The following is an 18,123-nucleotide window of genomic DNA, read 5'->3' as shown; positions in this document are numbered from 1 at the left end:
AAACTCTTAAATGGTGAAAATACCCATACACCAACTGTGAATTTGGTTTTGAACATGTTACAAATATTTTTGCCTACTATAATTATTTTCTTTTATCTGGAAACTAAGTCCTGATATTTATAAAGCTGCATGTGAAATTAGATCTATTACCACAGTTCCACATTACAAAAGCCAATTTGTTTACTGAGCTACTTGTTTATCATTATATCAAGTAAGCAGCAGAGGAATTAAGTTTTCTCCAGCAAATCATTTTCATGTCCGTTTTAAACTTGCTTTATGCAAATTAAAATCTTACCTTTATTAGTAGGACTGCCACAACGTACTCCACTTATGCTTTGGACAAAAATATGTTGCAATGCACTATATATGCAAATAAGCTTTGTTCTATCATGCAGCATCCGGCATTTGATATACAGTCAATTGCAGCAGCACCCAGTCTTTTTAGGGCCCATTTTCTTTGCACAGCAGATGTAAACAGCTCATTTTCCAATAAATACATGTTTACATGGGCTGATTGTAAGTAAACAAAGCCAAACATCTGTTTAGTTATTAGCTTTGGTATCCATTTCTCTAACTTGCATTATCCCACTTAATTATCAACACCAAAGAAAGCCAGTAGAAGTCAGACATTTCAAGTTGATGCGGTTAGTACATAAAAGGAAAATAAAAGGAAACAGTCAAAGCACTCTTCAAAGACCATCATGCAAGTGTTGCAGAAAGTTAAGCCCATCACCCATTTTTTGTTTACCCTTGCAAGGACTTAATTACACGTGCAGCAGTCTTTGCATAGCACCCATTTAATCCATGCCACCAAAATGGTAAACTTGGTAGTTACCAATCATTTAGATGGGTCAAAAGGGCTAATGCCTTAGATTGCTCTTAATCATAAGATATCCTCAGACAAACCTCCCCAGTCTTCATTCTGGCTCTACAAACAAAATCAAGCAGCAGTGAAAATGTAATACCAACTACTGAAACAAAAAAAAAAAAAAAGAAAAGAAGCAAACAAAAACTCAACATCCACCCAATCATGTACAGCTTATTTACATTTAAAACAAGACTTAAAAATATTCTAAACTATATATAAAAGTAAATTCAGTTATTTCACTCAAATCTGTTTCAGCTATTGTTGTTCTTTAGGTTAATATAGTTTTAACAGGTCTTCCTAAAATCCACTGTTAAGAAAGCAAATAGAAATGCATCAGAAGAAAACATCTGTTCAAAGACTTCAAGTAGATGCATTAAAAAAAAAAAGTTTATTTTTCATTTCTTAACCAGAGTAAAGGATAATGGTACCTTAAAAGAGTAAGTCGTAGAGAGTTCTTTAGAAAGCTTCAATTGTGCATGAAGGAATATTAATTCAAAGATTTTATTTTTTTAAAGAGACTTAAAAGCAGTTGCTCATTATTAGAACAGATTGAGAGTGTAATAGAATAGGATGATACCAAATTTACATATATTTAATTCAGTGATTAACTGTCACATAGTATTATTACTAACATTGTTATTAAAATAAGACTTGTTCCATGAAGAAAAGTAAGTTTCATTCAACCTATCATCCTTGAAGTAATTTAAACAATTTAATTCAAAATTCATATTTATTAAGTCACCATTGTTACTTGCTGGGCAGTCACTTTCATGTCATATTGCTTAGTGCAAAAAGTTCCACATTTTCACTCTAATCAATTCATCTGTTAATCAAACATACTCATAATTCTCAAAGAGTTGTGAACAATAGCTCTTCTCAGACTTTTTTTTTGCCTTTTAATATCAAATTTTCTGCATAGAATTTAATATACACACTTTCATTGTATCTTGATACCCATCACCACTTGGCAACAAAAAATATAGCTTCTCCCTTAAAAGTAAATAAAAGCCCTAAAACACATACCAGCAATGTGCCCCAACATCTGTACAACAACAGAGAAGACCACAAAGAAATGAAAATCTAAAACCAAATACAACAGGATGCCTCCTGGGGACATTTGTATTCTTCTCACCTAATATTCTCTGGCACTCTAAAACCATCTTCAAAGGAAGTGAAAATTTTAGAAAGGGTAGTAGCACTGCAACATGACACATCATCTCAGACAACAGAGTAAAAATGGAATTTTCTCCTCACAATCTCAAGATCCAAACATTAACATTGCTCTTTTCAACATTCTGCCACATCCAATGAAATTGTTCTACTAAAATGCAGATTAATGTGAGCATTCAAGAAAGAGCACCTGATTGTGAAGATACTCCTTACTGTCAAGCAGCCTCCTGCAATTGTTCACTGAGTTTACTGTTTATTAATGAGAAGCACATGACTAAACTCCTGAAAACAGCAATGGCATATGCAGCAGTGCTAAATATTTCATTGCATCACCCTGACACAGTGCGTCTAGTGCTAAGGACAGGAGAACGTCCCTGAAAAAGAATCTATCTGTTCAGTGTACGGAATAAATATACCCTTATTAGAATTATGATCTACAAAGAGTTCAGTGTGTTGTTAATATATCCTCAACAGTTCTACAAGAATTGCTTATATCAGTAAATGATCAAGTTCACAGTTTGCAAACTGATCAGTATTGGAATTCTGAGGGGGTACTGAATAGTTACGAGACAGCAAGGACTGCTTATGCTAATTTGTCTTACTTATAATTGAAACTTTCTGATGTTTCAATTTGCAAAGCTTAATGAATGCATATTTAGCACTTATATGGAAGACTCCTTCCTCAACCTGTTGAGTCTTAAGATCTTCTCATATTTATTTCTTTTGATTTCTTTAATGTAGTAGAATTAGCCACATCTTACTTGTATACACACTTAAAGAAACAACAGCAACAAAAAAATCAGACTGAGCATGGGAAGAGGTCAAAGCATGATACGCTAACTTCCTGGATACTCAGCACCACCTTTTCAACAAGTTATTTAAATCTGCAAGCGTTAACCTCCTCTTCCCCCATTAGTACATGGGAAAAAAGAGATGCAGGTTCTACTATTCATTTTCTGGAATACTTCCTATTGCTTTAAACATGAGAGTATGATCTGATAAGTATTTGCAGGAAAGCCTATTCCACAGTGCAAGAAGAACAGTTTAAAATTATCTATTAAAAATACAGAAATACCAAGGTTTACAGAGCTGTCTGCTACTATTAAATTCACAATCTTCAGAGGGTTGTTCCTAAGAGCTGGATGCAGCACTCCAAGTGGGGTCTCTCTAGAGCAGAGTAGAAGGGCAGAATCCCCTCCCTTGACCTGCTGGGACACAGTTACCGATGCAGCCCAGGGTACAATTGGCTTTCTGGGCTGCAAACACACATTGCCAGGTCATGTCCAGCCTCTCACCCACCAGCACCCCCAAGGCCTTCTCAGCTGCTCTTGATCTGTTCACCCTTCAGCCTGTACAGATATCAGGGATTGCCTTGACCCAGGTGCAGCATCTTGCACTCGATCTTGTGGAACTTTGTGAGATTCCTATGGGCCCACTTCTCCAGCTTTGTCCAGGTCCCTCTGGATGGCATCCCATCCTTCGCATGTGTCAACTGCACTACTTGGCTTGGTGTCACCTGCAAATTTATTGCGGGTGCACTCAATCCCTCTATGTCATTAACTAAGACATTAAACAGCACTGGTCCCATTACTGACCCCGAGGAACACCGAGTCATTGACCACTGTCCTTTGGATGTAACTGTCCATCCATCAAATAGACCTCTTGAATTTAGAGAGAACAATGTTATGGGGAACTGTGTCCAGATAAATGACATCGGTAGCCCTCCCCTGGCCCACTGATGTAGTTGCTCCATTACAGAAGGTCACTGGATTGGCAGGACTTGCCCTTGGTGGAGCCGTGCTGGCTGTCCCAAATCACCTCCCTGTCCTCCACATGTCCTAGCACAGCTCCTAGGAGGAGCTGTTCCATGATCTTCCCAGGTATAGCAGCGAGGATGACACGTTGGTAGTTTCCAGAGTCCTCCTTTCCACTCTTTTTAGAACTTAAGTACAAAGCTTCCCTTTTTCCAGTCATTTGGGACTGCATCTGACTGCCATGACTTTTTGAGTATCATGTAGAGTGGCAAACACTAACAGCACTATAACCCCCCTCTTCTATAAATACATGTTCAGAGATTGAGTTCTGAAATGCATTTTACAAAAGCATCGCTACCAAAACACTACAACTTGCTCTTCTGTGAATTGGAAGGGATTTCAAGTCCACAAAAATCATAGCTATTTCCTAATCCTTAAATAATGAACTAACAATCTATCACTTCTCATTCACAGTAACTCATAGATCCCCATATATGTACCTTCTAAAATGTAATCGTCGATCATTATCTGTGCCTAAAATCAAGCTGATGCATGTCTTTAAACTACAGTGACCTACCGACCAACAAAGCTGACCACCTGAAACTGAGATGGAAGTTACACATGAAGAGTACATGGCAGTCAAGGCAGTTAGATGTCCATGATCATAAAGATTCCATTATTTATTCTTGTTTCACATTCAGAGGAACACAGGTACAGCCAAAGCCAATAATGCCACTGCCAACTTAGGAAGTCTATTTCAACAGTCTATATTTAAGAAAGAACATTAAGTGAAGGCTGAATTAATTGTATTCATTATGGTAAGTTTCTCAGGCAAGTGGTAAGAAACAGCTGCTTACAAAGGCTGTTTCCTAAACCAGACAAAATTCCTTATACTCCCACCCACTGGAGGCTTAAATATCAGAATTTTCTTTTGTCAATGCTAATGACAAAATGAAGGAGTTTTGGCATATCTCAAAGACAACCTAATACCTACTACTATGCATACCTTCAAACCTATGGTTTCCAATAAGCACATTTCATCTCCAAGAAGAAAATTCTCACGGCATATGCAGGAAATTCACCAGAGTTTCATTTCCAAAGATGCTCATTCTAAAACCAAAAGCTTTAATCTATGAGCAGCTCTAAGCATCTAAGGCAAGTCAGACAACATGAACACTGTCAGCACCCTTCTGGATATAGGATGAGGCAAGGGTTTGAAATAGCAAAGAAAGTAAGGTTAATTGATAGCTTATCTCTTATTCTTCATGTGGAAGGACTAGTAAATACTGCCTGAGGCCAAACTGCAAGAGCCTAAGAAAAAAAAAAAAAACCACTCACACAGCTTTTAGTTTTTTGATCATTAGTGAAGTAGTGACAGAAACAAACGAGTGATCTATGGACAGACTACTGGCCCTTTTATTTAGATACCTCTTAAAAATATAGATATTTTAGTATTTAGGTGTTCTGCAATCAAATACTAAAAAAAATATACAAACATCCTACAAAAGAACAGTGGTGGACAAAACGGGGATAATTTCCAAAATACTTTTCTAAAATTTACATAGGATAATCAACAAAAGCCATTTTCATTCATAGCCAATGTTTAGGAAATTTTTCTTACTTCAAATGAAGATGAGCAAGTCTGTACAGATTTGCTTTAAAATATATATACATGACTGCTTGGTTTAAATATTAGAATTATTAACTCCTTGATTTTAGTACAGTAAATGACCAAGCACCATAATGAATTACTCAAGCCATCAAATAAAACCAGAGCAATTAGACTTTTGAGAGAAATAAATCAAATCCTCTCTTTTGTATAAAAGATCTATCATTGGTGGTTTCATGCCTTAAAAAACTCAAGAGTCACAAAATCACACATAGGGTTATCCTTTAGTTGTTTCACATGTCACATGTATATATTTAACTCATGCAACAACACACTGCATCTGCCAATTTCTCTCAGTATAACTGAGTTGCTCACACAACCAAAAACCACCTTTTCAGCAGTGCATGCCTTTGTAATCACCGGTTAAGTATTTAAAATCTCTCTAGCAAACAAGATATAAAATTATCAGCAACATGTAACAGCATTCTTTTGAACAGAAGCGTTTCTACAACAGAGTGACAAGGAAGTATGGAAGTACGGGAGTTAATGACCTTTTACTACCCTTCATCTGGGTACCACTGCTAGTATTGATGACTGACTGCTGATAAGTTATCAGGTGGTAATAAACATGGGGGAGGGGTGAGGGAATGAATACTTGAACTAAACACATTCCTGAAGAACTAACAGGAATGTGAAGGTGAGAAGGGTTTTAAAAAGTTAGTGTGTTTCAATCACACAAACTGTAGCAGTTAGTGAAGGGACCTCACAGCACCAAAAACTTAAACTGAAGTAGATGCTCAGACATAAAAGTACATCCCAGAAAACCTCCACAGAAAATACAAGTAGGCAAGGCTAATGAGAATTAATTCACCACTCAGCAATTTGTGCCTCTGCATATTTCCTCCTAGCATTACACAAATAGTCACTTAATGTATCTGTAATGATTTTCTTTCGTGTAAGTATTCTGCACAGCTCTTCAAGGTACTTCATATACCAATGCATGTAGCATTACTAATTAATAATGTTGTATATTCAATTAGTAATACTGTGTACTCAACTATATATATGTGTATATATGTACATACATATATACACATATATATTCGGCAATAAGTACTCCAGGCCAAATAAACACTTTGTTGCACATAATTAAAATCTGACATAGTCAAAAACAAATAAATTACAACCCTGCTAGAAATATGTTTTCAATTTTGAATCACACTATGTTTCAGTCTGGTAGTTTTGAAGTATTCTGGGAGGCAGAGATCAACTCAAAGTACCAAAAATTCTCCAGATGTAAGAAACTATTACTTTAACAACTCTCTTCATGAAACTCAGCATTTACATAGCAGCAGTTGATACAAAACCAAACTTTTACTGGAAAGAGGCCAAATTTATTGGAAGCTCAATTTAAATAACCAGACTTTTTACAGGGTTTATAAACTAAAAGTCTGGTATAGGGATTAGTTTTATACTAGATCAACAGTCAATATAATTAAGAACCAAACACAGACGTCCCAACATAGGACTCCAGTGGTGCTGAGATAAACTGCTACATTTCAAATTAATCAGAATTATTTCATAAACCTTTGCAACTGAAAATCTCCTAAAGATGGAGAAAGGAAGAGCTACCAGGGCTAGGAAAAAGTCTCACATTGAAAAGGTGGTATTTCCTTTTGCATAAGATTTTTAACTTGAAGTTATATTAATATGAAATAATATTCTCTGTAAAAAGAATGTTCATTGCTTGGAAAAAAAAAATTAGCAATGAATTCCTAGAAATAGAACTGATTTTTTCTTTAGAACAGCCCCACAAAAACAGTGAAAATAAAATTCAGAAACAGTAACAATGAGAAAGAATACAATAATTCTACTTTATGTACAATTAACTGCATTTGCAAGAGAAACTGGAAGACTTTAAGACAAAAAACAGATTATTTTTCTCCCCTGTTTGTAAACTCCAACAGGACTTCTGGTTAAGATAATTCCTTCAAAGAGTAAAGAAAGACTTAAAAAAATTGAATCAGAACACAAGAAGAGGTGGATGCATTTCCTTTCTAGAAAAACAGGGTAGCAAATTAGTGTGTAATGGCTGTCCTTGTTCATGACAAGAACTTTTAACATGCAGTGGATCTGCCTGTACTCTGAAAGGATTACAAACACAGCTGCTAGGGTAAAGAACACCGTGTGTTTCCCCATCCTACTGATATTTTGCCCATCAAAAGACTACCAAGTGGAACACAGAAGGCTTGGAAGAGAATTAAGCAATTAATTCACAGGACAAAATACCAAATTGAAGGTTCGCATAGGGGGAAAAATAGAACAACTTGGATCTATACAGAATCTAGGCAGTAAACCTCAATCCACTTTAAAAAATAAAGGTGTACCATCCCTGTTAAACCATATGTTCACTGACTTGCACACAAGACTGATCATTCACCAGCACACGAGAATTTTTTGATTTCCACTTAGACATTCAAGGACCTTAACAGTGTACAGTTCAGTAAGAAAAAAAAACAAACAAAATTAAATAAACCCAAAATAACCAGCACAGGATGGAGAAATATGGAGAAATGATATTAAGTTTCTCTATACCACTGAACCCCTTCACATCAAATGTTTTTTTAAAAAACAGTAGACATGCAATCTGTCATTCTTCAACAGTAGTAACAACAAAAGCATTCAAAGTGAAAAAACAATGTTCTTATACTTTATTCTGTATGTTTCTATGGCACAACTATTACTGTTTTGCCAGCTTAGACATGTTCCACAGTAAGCAGCCTATAGCAGAAAAGCAGGTCTAAGAATTAGAACTATACCTGAATGAGTCTCAAAGAAGAGAGTCTAGCTTCTGGATTTCAGCAACGAAACAGTAAAGAAGTGAACATGCATCAGGTATGACAAAAGAACTAATGGTTAATTAATAAAAAAAAAATGAAAGACACATGAAGAACACTAAGTTAAATTAGCATGATCTACAATTATCTAGGTATAAACATAGAACAGCCACTTGCATTTACTAGCAGAACACGAAGTCACAGTAGGTTACAACATATGCATGCCAAACCAAACAAAAAGAGCAGCTAACATCATCCTATTGCACACTTAGGACAACTAGCTAAAACCACATGCTAAGCATGCTAAAAAGTACCTTCTAGAAGCTTAGAGCAACAGGTGGTTTTCGAGTCACAGCCTACCATACTGACACTTTGGCCAGAGAAGCTGGATTTGCTTACCTCCTGTAAAAGATCTGCTTGTTCGATGGCTTTAAGGACATTTTTCTTGGAAGTCTCCTGAACTTCCCCTCCTAAAAGGAACTCATCCAGAATGAAATAGGCTTTTTCAAAATTGAAGATGATATCAAGTTCACATACCTAAAAGGAACATCAACCATTATTGCAAAGTGGGAGGATACTCTCACTTGAGGTATACCCTCTCACAAAACTTAATTTGTTCACAGCTTCACCAAACTTTACCAAACCAAGACATCAGGCTAAGGCTGTAACCTTGTAAGGACTGGGGCAACAATAAAAATCAGTCCTTGGAGGGAAAAAAAAATCGTATTTTTTGCTTGAGTTAAAAACAGCAACAGTAACCTCTGAAAAATGCTTTCACTGTTAAAAAGGGTTCCATTCACAGCAGTCTGTAAGACACAGCTCTTCAAGAGGCAACAGAATATTCCCTATAAAGCTCTCTCCTTGGCTGCCGTATGCAAAGGTAGCTTACACAATCTTACAGAAAGATATGAAAATGAATAATCTCACATTTCTTGTTCAGTCTGTGCATTCCATAGTCAGAAGGACTACAAATGAAGGCAGAATGAGCAGCAGTTCTTCTAGGAGTGCTAGTGTACATTACTACAGATGTTTGTGTTTGCTGTCTGGGTAAGCAGATGTCTCTCTTGTCTTTCCTTACCGTTCCTGCTACTTCACAACCAACTGCCTCCTTTGGAAGCAGATGTAAGAAGTGCTCACACTAGAGCAGGGCCAGGAAGAAGAAAAGCTTGCTGCTAAGAGTAAGACTTTATCTGACCCCAAGTGAGACTACTGTGAAATGAAATAAATACAGGCAATTAACACCGGATTAATAATAGTTCTTCTCCAAATCAATAATTTAATTTTATATTTTAACAGTTATAGAAGAGCATCAGTTTAGTTTGGCCAAGCAAGCCACACAAAATATATTAAATGCACCTTTTCAATTACTAATTGGTTATGTTCTTGTAAAAGTGCTGTGGGCAAAAAACAAAATGACAAAATATAAAGAAACTAACTCACACTGCCAAAATACTTGTCAAGAAGTTCTACATAGCGATGAATTATTTCCAGAGTTATTAGTTCATTGTCCTGATCTTCAATAGCACAGCAGAAATACAGGCTTGCATATCTGTAATAACAAAATAATCCTGATGTTAGCATACAAGCATAAGCAAAATGAATGCACTTGAGGAGTATCACATTCTCGGCAGTCCTTCATATTCAAGTTCAGCATATTGTTACTCCAAATCATAACCAAGCAGGTCCTACTAAAGAATGGCTGAAAGACCAGAAGACACACATGTACAAAAGAGATATATCTCCGAGTCAAGCATGACTTCACTCTTTGCCATCCTTCAGCTGACAGAACTAAAATAGCCAAAGAGGTGGTTGGAAAACTAAATATCTTTGATTTTGTGGCATCATGGGAGAGTTCTGAGATAAGATACTTTCTCTTCTCACCGTAACATCCATACATCAGTATATTAATTAACTGATCCAATGTTAAACTTTCATCATATAAGATATACACAGATATTAAAAACCATAAAAAATGCCTCAAGAAAGATGAACTGAATTAGCAATTAGGTTTTGGTCTATATAGAGAATTTTAAAAATTCAAGAAACTCCAAAACCAACACCAGTGACATACACCCCAATTACTACTAAGTCAACAGCTCAATTCCTACTAACTGTCCTGGCATCAGACTGATGAGAGGCCATCAAATAGTTTCTAGCAATCCATTTCCATCTAGGAAGACAGGGAATTCTTAACTTCAGCTATAATAGAGTTCCACTCTAACAAAAAGGCCATCCAATTCTACTGTGCTCTACCATATATTTGTTCAAGTCATGTTTTAAAAAAGCTGATAAAAAAACAAAGAAGGAATGAAAGCTGAAAACCCCATTTAGTCCCTTCTAATGTGCCAAAACCATATGCTTTTCAGTCACACATGGTGCAAACCAGATTTCAAGTACCACCTGTTTTAACTGCTAATTTACATGAACCAGAAACAGCTTTTGTTTGCCTCTTTAGGCCACATAAAGCACTCTCGAGTAGCCAGCCCTACTGAAAAAGAAGTCATTCAGATGTGAGTGCCAAGTTTAAAGCGCATATTTGTTTCCCATGCAGAGAAATCCATGCAACTTTTAAACATTACACATATTTTATCAGCTGGGACTTGTCAGACTTTTTGGCTAGAAGTTCTGAAAAAACCCCACTGTATTTTCACTTTATTGAAATTTGTCTCCTAGATGCCTATCCAGTACCTTTTATGATCTGAAAACGTCCCCCCTGCTCCCACTCTGCTCTGAATCAAATTGCTATGGCTTCAACACGAAAGATTAATCAGAATAGCTTCTATACAAATCTTTAAACTACTGTAAAATATTACTGCCTATCCTACCCCCAAACATGATGGGGGAAGAGAGGAAGACACCTCCAGTGAAGGACAATACTTTTGTTCCCTCACTCTTTCATCTCTTCACCATGGGGATTCATCAGCTCATCAGAAGTCCCATCTGAGCACAGTTTGTTTGATTTTGCAGGGTTCTGTTTATGCCTCACTAATTTTTCAAGGACATTTACAGTCATTGTAGTAGCTCGCAAGATTGAATCTGTATAAGGAACCTAAACTATTTAAAAGCATTGGAAAGAAATATTATAAAGAAAAAAAATGCTTTCAAACCTACTGAGGAATTTATAAGTCAAGCTCCATGTTATATTTCATTGCATCAAAAAAGAGCATTGACACATTATTTCACATTTACACTAATCACCAGCACTCATGCCAAATCCATCTAAACAAGGCTTTCACCACCTTCAGATGAGCAGCACTGATTACGATGAAGTGCAGCTAAACTGTTTCCTTACACTGCTTAAACCCAAGTTGAACCACATACCAGCAGACCTTATCAAATCAAATTTGACTCAAATATTTGAAGTTTATCCACACGGGACAGTTCCTCTGTGCTCTCCTAGTACTTAAAGAGTCTCTCTTGATGCACAGAACTATTTTACAGAAAAAGAAGGGGGGAGGGGAGAGAGAGAGACCAACAAAAAATACTTCCCCAGAAAATGGTCTGCTCTCAGTGTCCTCATTTAAAAGAGAACACAACATACTTTCAGAAGACCATATTTGGCAGCTAGCAAGTAGACTGCACATTCAAGCTCTGCCAACTGCAGTTCTGGAGAAATAAGACCAAGAAACAGAAATTACTCAGTGGGTATCAACACAAAATGGAGGCCTAGGTATCTATTATTATATGCAGAGAATATTTTTGTATTTATTTTTTAAGTAGCAACCATGACTAATAGATCACTACTCAACAAAAAACCCGAAATGCACATTTAATAAGCCTGAATGGCAAATGGCAGAAGAATTTAAACAAGTCATACCAAAGGGCATGAGCATACTACAAAGGAATGCTTCAGATCCAAATCCTCAGAGGCAATAGTTTATTACAATTTTTTTCCTCTGCAGGAAGGGCTTCAGAAAAAAAGTGTCCACTTATAATCCACAGCAGACACTCGAAGTTTTGCCAAGTGTAGAAGTTTACATGGACAGTATCCACACGAAGACGAGTAGATTACTTGGGCTCAAAAAGATTTCTGCTCTGCAGAAACAGTTTCTTCCTAATGAGCCTGACAGAAACCTTTCATATGCACCCAAATAAAAGGCAAACCCTGATAGAAAAATATATACACAAAAGTAAATGAAGTGCAGTCTGTAAGAAACATTCTGCCTTTTTTATTCCTACTGCAATTGTGGTCTTTTTTTATCTCATTAAATATTATTAAAATAATCTTCAGACTCAGCTGCTTACTCTCATTTAGGAAAATATTTTATGATAAATGTCCTCCACTTATCAGAAAGGGGTCCAAAACCAGAGAGACCAAAAAAAAGTTTGGACAAAATCACCTGAAAATGCAATAAAGGATTGAAGAACAAAAAGGTAACACAGTGAGTATAAATACTTATGCAAACTGCTGCCTTCAGACAGATGGCCTCAGGATTTTTTTTTTTATAGGAAACAAATCCATGTATCTCCCCCCAAGAGTTGCAATAATTCAGTAGTGGGAAGCCTCAAAACAGGCAGGCAATGCTTCAACAGAGTTCTCATCTTCTGCTCTCTGAACAGCCAGGTTCAGTAACTGCTGAGAGATCAGGTCGCTGGAGGCAGAGCACAACTTGCAAATCCTACCAGCTCAGTGGTGTTCCCCTTCTAGATGAGAGAACACCTGCTTGAAGTCATCCCTGGAAGTTTGTCACCAGGTAAACCTGCAAACAAGCCATAAGTCTGTCAGCATCTAAGTCACTTTGCATGTAGATCCTAACTGCAGAAGTTTAAAGCTTACAAAGTTTGGCACCAACAGAACCGAACTCTGAAGGACAACCAGGAGGCAGATAAGTGCTTAAGGAGCCCAAGAATCTGTGGTTTGCTGATAGTTGACCCAATGAAAACTGGGACCACCAATAAGCTGTGCGTGACAAAAGATCTTTTTATTGTCCCACAACTTTACACATTGCTTTAATAAAACAGGAACTTCTGAGACTCCAGGACAGAGTCTACCAAAACAAAGCACTTTTCCAGTTTCTTATTTCAGCAAGGCTATAGCCCCCAGCAGTTTCGAAATAAACAAGAACACTGCTATTTCTCTAAGAGAAAGCTGCTACTTCTTGATAGTGAGGTCCTCCTAGTGCCACACAAACTAGAACCCTGTACAAAGAAGACCTGATCTAATTAAAATTAGCAAGCCCAAGTATCTAATTCACCATAATCATTGAATTCAGCCAGTTTTACAAAGCTACCTGATCAACACCATAGTAATACTTTTAGGAGGTACAACTAGCTGCCAAGTTATATATAAGAAAAAAGAGGGATCATGCCAACAGTTGGGAACATCCCAGTGGCCACATGGCTGTACCTTCAGTTCACAGTACTTTAAGAGGCACAATACCAGCACAATGGGCTCTTTCATAGCTTCTTTCAGTGGAGGGAGGGTAGAAAGAAGGTTTTAAAACTTACTCTGCTGTAAGTCCTTAATATGACCTCTGATTATGGTTATGGCATGCAAAGCAAAAGACAATTGCCACATCAAGAGCAGCAAAAGCTATGGTAGTTTCATATATTCCAAATACAGTTCCAAACTGACACATAAAAGCAAAGCCACAATCCTCAATCAAATAACTAATCAACAGTAACTAAGTCCCATGAATGCAGTTCACCAAATGCTAACAAAGTAAAATTTATACAAAACAAGTTTTTCTCCAAGTTCTGATTTTGCCTGCAACATACTACACAATGAAAATAACTTATATTGCCAGAAGATAAAATAGTGAACAGAAGAAGTCTTCAAAGAAAAAAAAAAAAATCACATCCTAAGTTCCTTTTTTAGCAGAATTAGAAATGTTAACATTGAACACATTTTTTCTGCCACAGGGGGAAAGCTGCACGAACTTCTACCCTATATGCTCCAAACCAATACGTTACTTTTGAAATGACAAAATGTGAAGAGCAAACACATCAATTGTGTTTGTTAAGTTTCTAATCAGCTGTCTGCAGATGACTCCCCCTCTATTTTCATAAAGTGTAATTGTTGTTGGCTTCCCATATTTCATTTTTTATTTTCCCAGAAAGTCACTTCAAATCTCTGTGCTTCTTGAAGTCAGAAGCTCATGTCCTTTTTTTAATCTTCTGGTGTCTATAAGCCTGAAAAACTATCTTCCAAACCAGCTACAGAATACTTATAAGCCAATTCACACACCATGACCAAAACTGGGCACCCCTCCATCTGTGTTTTGTAGTGCTGAAGGAAAAAAATTTAAGACGACAATGACTGAGCCTACGTTGCAACCATTATAAATGCTACAAGTATGAAAGCAAAGGGAAATAAAAGCTACATCACGTACGTTTACATGAATTTTAAGATCTATTTCCTTGAAGATTCAGAAAACACCCTATAAAGGTGAAATGCTACAGAGCAAAGGAGGCTAGTCAAAATAGTCCAGCAGTCTTAATAAATGTTAAGTATCATAAGGAAGCTAAAGCCACTGTCTTGCCAACTTTACATTTTAAGTTCATTTTGTTCTTGCAAAAAGGTACAACGATGAGACCTTGAATATATTTCTAATACTGCCAACTTTTGAGCTGCAATATCTAGGTTCAAGTCTCCTACATGTGAACAATAAACACACTCAAAAAAAAAAAAAACAGCACTTAAATTTCAGCAATTTAAGACTCAGAAATAGGAACATACTTTTATAATTTATATTGAAAAACATTTGCACCAGCAGGTTCAGATCCTTCTCAGCAATAGATCAGACAACAACAAATCTTAGCAGATATCTTCTAAGATGAGATGCTCAAGAGGAATTGGGAGCACCTTTTGCAATTTCACAACCACAGAGTTCCTTCTGGTACGTTTCTCTTTTTGTAGCTGCAAAGGTGGTGGCTAAAAGTCACCCTTTACAAAGAAATCATACTAGTTGGTACTCACCATCTTTAACTATGGTGCAATGATGGGAACAAGTCCCACAAACCTAAGAGCTATTAGTGTTATCAGATACAGAAACTTAAACTATCATCCCTTATACCTAGTCCTTCTGCTGATGTTTTAGTCAAAAAAAAAGTTGAGATGTTCATTAGCTTGGTACAAGCTCATCTTTAGCAGTTTCATAGGCTCTCTGTGCCAGATTGGTCTGCAGAGAGTGAAATAAACTACTGCAGTCAGCTGTGCACACCAGCAGTCCAGCAGACAGACTGCAGTATTTAGACCATTTTTAGCCAGACATAGAAATCTCCAAGCAAATTTCTTCATTCTCCTTGACCATGGGACCCACAACACACCACTGAGATGCAAGAACACCACAAAGTTCAGCAACTCAAACAGTCCTATCCAAATTTCCACCAGCTCCCTAGACACAAAAGGACGTGGCAAGTAGTTACTAACAGCAATAAACAGGGAGGGAAAGCAGCTATGTGGAATCATCCCATCCCCAGAACAGCCACTGCTGTTCAAAGACTGGGTAAGGAAGGAAACAGATTGGCCTATTCATGCCTCATTTTTCTGATTTAGTCCCATGAATGCCCAGCTGAAAAAGCACTTGCAGGCATTATCACTGAAGGAAGCACAGCAAGTGTCTGAGCAAGCTTGTCTACATACATGTTCAAGAAGTTTTATGAGGAAATCAAGAGGGAAAAGAAAATGTGTATGCTATCAGCACAGCCTCATGCATTGTTTCTCCTCCTTCCTCCTCATGTTGAATAACTACATGCATTAGACAGACCAGCAATACCCCCACACATGTATTTACACAAACCAATGTATATATGAGAGCAGGACTTAAAACATCTAAACATATTTGATACTACCCATTTGTTGTCCTGGAAAAGAGTTACAAACGCCTCATTTCTGGTCCAGTTCTTTCTGTCCTATCTAAAGGGAATACAACAATACTTACTGTAAGGCACAAATTAACTACCATCTCCATGACAAAAGAAGAACGAGTAAACCTTCTGAAGTTTACAACTAACCAGGAAGAGAGATAACTCAAGGCTTTGTGGCACCACCTTCAGCTGGAAGAGATGCAGCCTACCACATCAGAAGGAGGATTACTGTTATTTCTGGAGAAAAATTATGTTCACACCACTCCATTGTGATATGTTCTAAAGATCAGAAAAAGCTAAAAAATTATTGCCAAATACTCCTAGAAGGGTTAGGGAACAACTAAAAAATGAAATTATTGCAAAAAAAATTATACAGTACTTCCACCAAAAGAAAGCTAGCCATGATTTCTTTCATTATGAAAAATTTCGTTCTGTACTTAGCGAAAAAATAAAAAAATCCAAAAAAACAAACCAGGTACTTTGAAAAATTATTTCCTTATTTCTGTGAGCCTTTAAAAGCAAGTTATATTTTCAGGTGATTAACGAAGCCACTGCTTGATGTAAATATTTGCAAGATTTTTATCACTTATTACATCTGAAATGTGTACAAACATGAAGCATGTATGTACTGTGTGAACCTAAACAGAGTACCAAGAAGAACTGCCACTCCTTATGAAAGTAGGAAGAAAGCTCATTTCTTTTCTTCAGTACATTTCTAAATGCATGAGTGATTTTCCACACATGAATGATTCCTGCTTGGTTATCAAATTAGATTCAAGGGAAAAGTCAGTCTCTCTGTAACCAACAGAGGGAAGGAAAAAAAAAACCCAACAAAACAAAAACAACCTTCATTATTTTCTTGCTACTTTATACACCGTTTGTAATGTATGGCAATTACGAGGTTAGTGAGACAGAGCCACCTTTTGTAGACAATCTTCAGGTCTCTCCATTCCAGGAAGCTGCACATTTTCGGTTTGCGGGCTAATACTGTTTGAACAAGTTCCCTTGTGATTTTCTTCTTTTCTTTGTCAGATAATGGGACATACCACTTCTGGAGTCTCAGTTTCCCCTGGCGACTAAAAAGCAACATAAACTGCATCTGTTGAATTGGAAGGAGGGGAAAAAAGAAAAGCATTAATCTCAGTCTCCGAGTTTTGAAAAGGTCTCTCTTGCGAAAAACCAAACAAGAAGAAAGACGGACATCCAAAACCCTAACTACATTATCTATTTCTATAGCACTGGCAGATGTTACACAAGATTTGGAAGCAGCAATAATACAATGGATTCTGCTGAGCAAGGTCAGCCGAGCCAAAGGCAGAAGAAAGCGCACACAAGTTTCAGAAAGGGGTGTCAGAACCATCAGCTGGCGAGAGAATATACCCCAATTTCAAACCAGCCACGTCCAGCACCAGTATGATTTCATTTGCGTTTTCTACCCAAAATGACAGAAAAACAACACAGCACATTTTTCCCATACCCAACCTCATCTACACTTCACCAGATTAAAGCCTTACAGGAACAATCTGCACGTAAAACCTTTCTGAAAAGCCTCGGGATACTTTAAAAGACATCAAACCTCCCAGCGGAGCGTCCTACGGCACAGAAAAGCCCAGTCTTTTCCCACGTTAAACAAAAGGAGAGATTAAGTGCTTTCCCTGCGGTCCTATGTTCCAGGTCTCGCTTCCCCTAAAGGAGTGATGTTGCAATTATATTTTAAGAGGAACTTGCCGGGCTCTGTTTTTCCGCAGCTGTAATATTAAATGAAATGGCTTGGGCTTTTTTCTTTTGCCTTTTTGCTCGCAGAAAAGCCCAGTCTTTTCCCACGTTAAACAAAAGGAGAGATTAAGTGCTTTCCCTGCGGTCCTATGTTCCAGGTCTCGCTTCCCCTAAAGGAGTGATGTTGCAATTATATTTTAAGAGGAACTTGCCGGGCTCTGTTTTTCCGCAGCTGTAATATTAAATGAAATGGCTTGGGCTTTTTTCTTTTGCCTTTTTGCTCGAAGTTGTACGGGGCTGGGGAAGTTTCCCGGGCAATATGATAGACATGAAATACGATGCGAAAGACCAGCCTGGTCC

General features: G+C 37.2%; 1 protein-coding gene across 8 annotated transcripts in view; it reads right to left on the bottom strand.

Annotated features, from left to right (window-relative positions):
- Nucleotides 1-18,123, bottom strand: part of AP1S2 (adaptor related protein complex 1 sigma 2 subunit) — a 31,846-nt gene that overhangs the window by 12,869 nt on the left and 854 nt on the right. For 2 of the 8 annotated variants that reach the window (XR_001860066.1, XM_017728473.1), the window contains exons 1-4: nt 16,968-17,146; nt 9,679-9,787; nt 8,638-8,775; nt 836-928 (exon numbers count right to left, since the gene is read on the bottom strand). Coding sequence is in view for 7 of the 8 variants with exons in the window: in XM_017728473.1 (XP_017583962.1) it covers nt 884-928; nt 8,638-8,775; nt 9,679-9,787; nt 16,968-17,146 (471 nt within the window). In the remaining variant the exon portion in view is untranslated. Of the gene's footprint in view, nt 1-835; nt 929-8,220; nt 8,253-8,637; nt 8,776-9,678; nt 9,788-16,967; nt 17,148-18,123 lie in introns of those variants that run through there. The other 6 variants (XM_017728475.1, XM_017728476.1, XM_017728477.1 and 3 more) reach the window with 3 other exon arrangements.

The sequence above is a fragment of the Corvus brachyrhynchos genome, unplaced genomic scaffold, assembly GCF_000691975.1.
Source record: "Corvus brachyrhynchos isolate BGI_N302 unplaced genomic scaffold, ASM69197v1 scaffold11, whole genome shotgun sequence".
Lineage (NCBI taxonomy): Eukaryota > Metazoa > Chordata > Aves > Passeriformes > Corvidae > Corvus > Corvus brachyrhynchos.
This window is presented reverse-complemented; position numbering and strand designations above follow the sequence as displayed.